The 8,005-nt window shown below is 36.4% G+C and overlaps 1 protein-coding gene across 1 annotated transcript; it reads right to left on the bottom strand.

Moving 5' to 3' along the window:
• Window positions 1–209: 209 nt before the first annotated feature.
• LOC107832162 (uncharacterized) lies at window positions 210–7,786 on the bottom strand. The gene is made up of 12 exons (XM_016659970.2): window positions 7,564–7,786; window positions 7,412–7,473; window positions 7,153–7,203; window positions 7,031–7,057; window positions 6,497–6,601; window positions 4,848–4,955; window positions 4,584–4,655; window positions 4,452–4,502; window positions 4,097–4,159; window positions 3,882–4,006; window positions 1,837–2,038; window positions 210–1,315 (listed from the first exon to the last, which is right to left on the bottom strand). Exons 1-12 carry the CDS (start codon window positions 7,646–7,648, stop codon window positions 599–601), a joined length of 1,668 nt encoding a protein of 555 aa, XP_016515456.1. The 5' UTR covers window positions 7,649–7,786; the 3' UTR covers window positions 210–598.
• Between the last annotated feature and the right edge of the window lie 219 nt (window positions 7,787–8,005).

Genomic DNA, 8,005 nt, shown 5'->3' on the forward strand with positions numbered 1-8,005 from the left:
CTTAGTTTTAAGTAGGAAAAACCACAACAACAACAACAACAGCGAAAAATTAATAATAATAATAATAATAAAGCGCTCTTGATCCCTGTAAAAAAGATGCATACACCATATTTCAGCATCATAACAAACCAATATGAAGGATATGGTCATTTTGGTCAATGAAAAGGTTCCTGAATCTTGGTAAATAAGACAGCAAGGGATAGCAAGCATTCAAGAGATATAGGGGTTTCACTATAACACGACAATATTAAGTATACATGGTTCAGCTTGGGCAACTAAAAACTTCCTGAATCTTGGTAAACAATCGAGACAACAAAGGGAATGAATGCATCCAAGAGAGAATGGTATCACTATCTTTCCCATAAGAACAGCTCCAACTTCCTAACAATAAAAATAGCATATTTAGCTATATGCAAATCAATTTGCTGATAAGGAACCCGCTAACACAAGCACAGATTCAACGCGTGAAGCCTTGAAGGGTTAAATACTATGAGTTGTGGGCAGCGCCAAGAACCAGGACCGAAGAACTCTAGAGCAGCTTTCTGGAACCGTGCCCCCTTTCCCGGGATGCAGATAACAAAATTCCTCAAATTTGAACCTACAACTTGTGGAAATACAGAATATTCAGTGCAGTGGTAGGAACACAAGCTTCAAGATTGCCGTGGGAGAACCAGCTTTGGATAATGTTCTGAAATGTGCTAGCTCGGGTAAGTGCATCAGGCCACCTATCCACCAACCTGAAACCAAATTCAGACGCTGCTGAAAGTATAGATGGTTCATCAACTCTTCGAAAGACATGACAAAGGATTAGAGCTGGTGTACTATCCTCCTTATCGCCTCTGTCAGATCGGATCAGCTTTTTTGCAGTTGCAAACAAAGGAGAGATTGCATCAGCAACATAAGTGACATCTGTGCCTATTATGACATCAAAACCTCTATCATTTAGCCTCTTGATGGACTCTACATCATCTCTATTTCCCCACTCAAGCTTTTTTGTTATTAGACTTGCAAGACTTAATGCTTGGAGATTCAGAGCGACATTCTGGTTTAACAGATCAAGTGCTTTTGTGTCTCCATCAGTGGCAACCACAAGATCAGCAGATTTAGCAGCAACCATAGAGCAAATGCCCCCACATCCACAACCCAGCTCTAAAACACTTTTCCCTGAAACAATGGTCTGGTTAGTAGCAAGCACAGAAGCCATAAGCCGAGCTGATTCCCATAACATTAAGCCAGTTGATTTGCAGGTATGCTGATACTCTTTTGAGAGGACATTTATCTTGAAAGAATAGTCTCTGGAGATGACATCAAGAATCTAGAATGTTGACAAAGAAGTATGTAAGTCAGTAACTAGCGGACAAAACATTAAAACATTTAGGAGTCACTTTATACAAGCTTTTACGGGGGATTCAAGTGACCCCAACTTCATAATTCTGAAGCAATTACGATTAACCACCTGGTTCATATTAGAATATGCTACCCAGGCAAAACTGACAACAGCTATCCTTGACCAAAAGTATCAATCTTTGAAATACTGATATTACTATTTAATCAGGAACCTGTATCTATAAATTCGGATCAGATCCCAGAAGTAAATTTGACGAGATACAGCAAGAACATTTAGTTTATTTGAATTATAAAAAGGATCATTTGCACCCCTGGATCAACGCACAAGCATTACATGTATACATAGGTCATGATTGCTTAACCATAATGTCAGTGCTAATGCATAAACACCACAAACGCTAGCCTGTCAGTGCTATTATCCTCATAATTTCAGTATCTTTCATAACAGCAAAGAGGAATTAATGCAAGATGTGAATGAAAAGTCTGTACCTCCTCCTTGGGAGATGAAATACCAAACATTTCAAGAGCCATCCCCTCGGAGATATCAACTTCAGTCTCATTTGCAGAGTCTTCATGGGCAACTTTTTGTATTTCAGGCTTGTCATTATCCTTACCAAGGAATTTCACCTTGCTTTCAGTTTTCCCTCCAGATTTCCCACTACCAACACGGAATACAGCTTGAACCCAACGCCTGAAACCACAGCAATAAAGTATGTCTTTATCCAATACAGCAACAGTAAATCAAAAAATAATACTCGAAGTCAAGTATCAAATGGATGAGATTTTGGGGGGAAACCCCAATACAAGAGAATATTATTAATGCAATACACTCTCTAGCTTTGATCTTCATCTAAGCATCAGTTCTTAATTGTATGTGGTCTGCATTTTGAACCCACACCACAAACCCGACAAAATTTTTTAAAAAATAATTTATCAGGACCACAACCCCCAACAAATTTAACCACTGAAAGAGCAATGTTGAGCTGTGTGCAATATCAAGTTTCCATTAAGGAATACCTCCAAAGCTGCTCCACATGTTGCCTCTCAGTTCATGGGGAAACTGCAAATACTCAAGACGAAGGTTGGAGGGGGACAACAACAACAACAACGACCCAGTGAAATTCCACTAGTGGGGTCTGGGGAGGGTAGTGTTTACGCAGACCTTACCGCTACCCCGAGGGGTAGAAAGGTTGGATGGGGGGGTAAAATCTAAAATCTTTAAGATTTGAACAAACCTCCAACCCAAGGAAGAATTGAACACAAAGGAACTTTCTCTTCAATAGCAAGAGTTAGACAAGAACGGCATGGCTAATTTTGCAGGTCAGAAAGGATGGAAGGAATGATACTTATGGATTGCTATGAAGGCCAGTTCACAGCTTAGAGAATGAATATTACAGTTCTTTGCATGTCAAGCAAAGAGATTCTGTGGGGAAGGCTGATCTAAATAAGGATTGCTTCAAGGACTCTTCAAACATGTTCCTTCTTCACATTATGAATCCACTTTAATTGGTTAAGAAACTGATTTAGGTTCAATGAGATCATAATCAAGAAGGGAACTATAACTTTCAACAAACTAGGGGTATATAGTCAACCTATATACCTCCTACCTCCACATTAATGTAGCTCAAGATGATCAGGTATGTACCATCAAAAATTAGCCTGACATGGCACAAACTAGTAAAATATTTTACATATCTTTCACCATTTAAGAGAATTGAAGGTTCTGTCAGAAGACATCCATCTCATTTTTATACATTAATAGCTATTCTCAACTAATACCTAAAGTAAATGTACTAACATGACAAACACTATTCTCAACTAATTTTATCGCCTATATACATCTTTCTCTTCCATTACACCAATATCTTTCGCTAAGTTTGCATGGGTTCCAAGACATTGTGGGTCTTTCCAGAAAACTTCCTTCGGTGTGATTTTACGTCTTCCTTGTTTCCTTAAAACACCTTCATTCACCATGATTTCACACCTGTGAACTAGTGGATTTGAAGGTAAAAGTAATTTTGCTAAATTACTTGCAACTTTTAGTGAATATGGTCATTTTTAATCTTGTCTAATTTTGTATGACCACACATCCATCTTAGCATCTGCATCTCGGCAACACTCATCTTGTGGATGTGTTGGACTTCAGCGCCCAAACATTCACTCCCTGATAATGTTGTTGGTCTTATAACTGTTCAAATTCATTGATCTATTACAATGTTAAAGTTAAACTTTGATACGATATTTCCTCTATCAAGTTTTCCAATTTATATGAAATTCTTTCCATTTTGGAACGTTAAAAAATGTTTGACATCATCTCAATATTATGTACAACTGTCACAACAGTCAAAAATTCAAACTCATTAATCTATTCAAATTTAAACTTTTATGACTAACTTTTCAACAACTATAATATTTTCTTTCAATATCACTAATATAATATTTAAGCCAATCTACAATCTAACTTAGTATCCAATCAAATACTCGCATACAATAAAATGGAGGAAGTAACAAATAAAAAGGTAACAAGCATATACCTATTCATCACCAACTCCCTTGACCGATTTTCCACTTGCTTGAAACACAAGATGTGCTCCTCAGAATCAAAACCATTTTCATTGAAGAGATTCACTAAGAACTCATCAGAAAAGTAGAAAGCCCGCTGTTGATAGAAATAAGCTGCTATAAGATGCTCATCAACAATATAAGTCCCATTCTCTGAGAAAACTCAATTTGTATCAGTAGAACTTACAGTCCCATCACCCCGAACATAGAAGCTATCACTGATTTTTTGTTCCTTGGAAATAAGCCTTTCCTGGTAATACAAACCATGTACGTATAAATCATTCCCAAATACTTACATTTTCAAACAACTAATATTAAAAAAATTATATCAGTAAGTCCAGAGATAAAATAACCAAAAAAGTGATATTACAACCCAAACTTAATCAAGTTAAAATTCAAAGGCCGCCATCCCATCACAGTATTATGCAACTTAAGAAGGCAAATAAGTATATCTAAAATTATTACAAAAAATAATCAGTTCATGCAATATGGTGAACATACAATGATAAACAGATTAAGATACTATGTGATGAAGTCTAAACCTGTGCAAGGTCACCAGTTGCATAGTCACGAAATAAGACACAGCCATCTTTCTGGAAAGGAAAAAGTATAAGAGTCATGATAATGAAATCAAACAGCACAACCAACGAAATATTTAAGAACTTGTATCTCACCTTCAGAACTTTTCTGATGTTTTGTAACATCAGAGGCATCTTCTCAGGGGATACTGCAGATAGAACAAATATCTGCTTAACTAGTCAGCTTATTTGTTAAATAATATATGTTGCATAATCTAACCAAAATTGGAACAGAAATAAACGTTCAAGAGTCATGCTTTAAGTATATAATTACGGGCCAACATAATTTGTTATGCAGAAAGTGTGTCGATAAAAGTGGAATAGCCCACAAATTATAGAAAAAAAACTTTGGCCGAGTACCATGGTAACAACATCCACTGATGAAGGAGAAATATGCTGGATTACGTCATCCACGGTTGGATCACAGACAAATGCATTCACCCGAGCATCATCAAAATCCTTGTGCGACTGCAATAAACTTCTAACATGAATCAGTGACTGTATTTGCACTTTCGCAACACATCCTAAAAAAGAAACTTACCCTTCGCATCAACCACAAGCTAACATGCAACCTGTCAATAAAAATTGCTCTTCCACCTGACTCACACTCAACCAACATGGAACACTCTCCCCCCCCCCCCCCCCCCCAAAAAAAAAGGAAAAATAAAACACACTCAGGATTGGACATATGGTGTGTAGACAACAAATATGGAGGCGCAACATTGGGTAAACCAAGAATATGGCTGACTCTTGATATCATGAAAAGAAGGAAGAAGAGAAGTGATTTTGAGAACGAATGAATTGATTATTCCCTCAAGCCTATTGGAATTTAAACACTTTAAGGACCCGTTTGGCCATAGATTTTGCCAAAATTTATTTGGATTTTTTTTGGCAAATAAATATTTGTTTATAAAATTTATCCATATTTTGACAAATTCCCAAAACCCAAAACCAACTCAAGAGCTGGTTTTGGCCCAAAATATTACTATTATATTTTTTAAAAATTGCCCTAAACTTTTGTATTTTATAAAAGAGCTCACCATTTGTTATTTTGTAACAATATTGCTTCGTCTTCTAGGTCATTTGATAGTGTATTATGTAGTTCATTATAAAAATGATAATTTTGTACCAAATTTATTTATGTCCATGACTATGGTTTGTGATAATATATAATGAATGTTATAGATGAAGGTTGGGTATTTGTGATAGTTTTTAGAATTTGTGGATATAAGTCATGTTTAATGTTTTTTCAAAAAAAAAAAGTAAAATATGTTTTGAAAACTGATGTCCAAACACGTTTCCATCTTCAAACCAAAATTCACCCAAATCAAATTTTTCAAAACAAATTTGGGAATCTATGGTCAAACGCTAGCTAAATCACCTAAAAAAAGGGAACATATAATTACAGTCTAGATATCTTTCTAATGACAAAACTCTAGGGATTGTCGAGCTTTCCATGTTTAGCCGGTGTACACTCTTGTCACATTTACATATTCTTAACACAATCCAATTACATGTTCCAAGGAAAACCTTTAGAGCATTGGAAAAGTTCCTTTGATCTATTAACTTTTGGCTTTGCGAAAAAGTTAGTTCTAGCCTTCAAGCAACTGTTACAGAAATGTTGTTATGTGGTGATAACATTAAAAATGAAAGAAATGCAACGTAAGATTATAAGACCCACATATCATGGACTCTAAGGCATTCTAATGTGCCTCAGCTCTACAAACGACATAGCATGGCAATGTGTTTCAAAAAGAACCCAACCCAAAAATAAGAAATCTCATATGATAAATATTACTGAAGCAGATATATCCAAAAAGGAAAGGGCACATATCCAACACAAGCAGCAAGATGAGCCAGATTTTGTCAATGACTCGTTAGAAGTTTTTTGGTACGGGGCTGAAAATTCTCAACCTCCACTTGATTCTGACAATATTTAAACAAATAAAGGGCAAATACTTCATGCCATTGTTACTTTTAGAGGGCCACTGAAAGAACTAAATATATACCTTAACTAAGTTCACAGCTCGAGGTGAAAAATCGCAGGCATGGACAAATATATTTGGTATTGTAGCAAGCAAAGGAAAGATGGTATTTCCAGCCCCACAGCCAACCTGTAATAAGCAGTATACCATCAGTCCAAGTGTAATGGAAGAAAAGATGAACCAATTCCTTTAACAAACAATATCACATAAATATATGTTAGATTATGATCATCGCATAACAAGAAGGTTAACTAAGCTTGAAAAAATTAGGAGCTTTCAACAGCATTTATTTGAATGCCGAAAAAGCTGATAAGAAAATTACAACTCTCTTGGTGGACACCACAATGGCACCAAAAGTTAAATGATGGTAGCAAATTGAGCTCCTAAGAAAATACAGGAGATAATCTCTATATGATGAAATAGACGGGCATGTACATCCTGTCACAAAATTGTGCTAAAATAGATTGTTAGATAACCATTTGTTATACTTCCAAAAAAGAGGGGCTCAGAATATTCGAAGGATAAAAAGAACAAAAGCATACTAAACTAGAGAATTACCTCAAGTATGACTTTCCCCTCAGTCCCCTGCAAGGAGTAAGAACAAGATCATATCAATATTCAAATGTACCATCGGAGTTTGAGAATAAAAATCATAACTTTCCATAGTCTTGTTCACTCACAGAGAAGTATCGGCCCCATTCTTTGTCCAGGTAGTGCCTGTCTTTAAAGAACTGATTCGAATTTCAAATCCACAAGAAAAAACACCAAAAAAAAAAAAAGACAGCAAAGCATCATCAGTTCAACCACTCAAGGAGGATCAAAAATCAGGCCTTGAGCAAATGTAACAAGTAAACAGTAGACAAAAAATGGAAAATGGAAATGATAGTTAGAGTAGTAAATTCAGATCAAAGGGTTTAAAGAGGGTATAAGAAACTGTACTTTGTCTTGATGGCGCTTGTAGAAGATATCCCAGTACTTCTTTGCATCTCTTTCGTATTTCTCTGTTACAGAAAAAAAAACAAAGCTACAAATTCAGCAACGAAGTAATCCAAACAACGCTAACCCAAAAAACTAGAGAGATGAAGCAGGACCTCGCCAAAAGGGAGAGATTTCACCAGTGGAGGTGGGGTATATCTGTATCTTAGGTGCTGCTGGCTGCTGATCCTTTTCCTCCATCCCCAACTTCACCACCCTAACTTGGAAAATATTCTGCCCGAAGTCAAGATTTGGGGTTTTATTCTACAGTGAGAGGGGGAGCGAGGGAGATTTTGGTTAGCTAATAATGGAGGCTCAAAAACGCCGGGGAGAGGGGCGTGGGTGACCTATCAGTTATATAATTGTAAATCTAAACATTTTGGCTTAAGAATTTATGTGGAATATAATTTTATAAAAAATAACTATGTTTGAATAACAATATTTTAGAATTATTGTTTGAATTAATTTTGTTTAAAGTGGATGTTTTCAATAATGCTGCTCGGTGGGCCGGGCCTGAACCGGACCGGGCCCGCGGTCCTAACGGGCCTGGTGGGCCTG

The sequence above is a fragment of the Nicotiana tabacum genome, chromosome 1 (genome assembly GCF_000715075.1).
Source record: "Nicotiana tabacum cultivar K326 chromosome 1, ASM71507v2, whole genome shotgun sequence".
Lineage (NCBI taxonomy): Eukaryota > Viridiplantae > Streptophyta > Magnoliopsida > Solanales > Solanaceae > Nicotiana > Nicotiana tabacum.

Bases quoted from the DNA above. Each gene is read 5' to 3' on its own strand.
- LOC107832162 (XM_016659970.2), bottom strand. From the start codon at position 7,648: ATGGAGGAAAAGGATCAGCAGCCAGCAGCACCTAAGATACAGATATAC. The intron at 7,204-7,411 runs GTACAGTTTCTT...AATTCGAATCAG, and splicing joins ACAAGCGCCATCAAGACAAA to TTCTTTAAAGACAGGCACTA. The intron at 4,160-4,451 runs GTTTAGACTTCA...TTGTATTACCAG, and splicing joins CAACTGGTGACCTTGCACAG to GAAAGGCTTATTTCCAAGGA.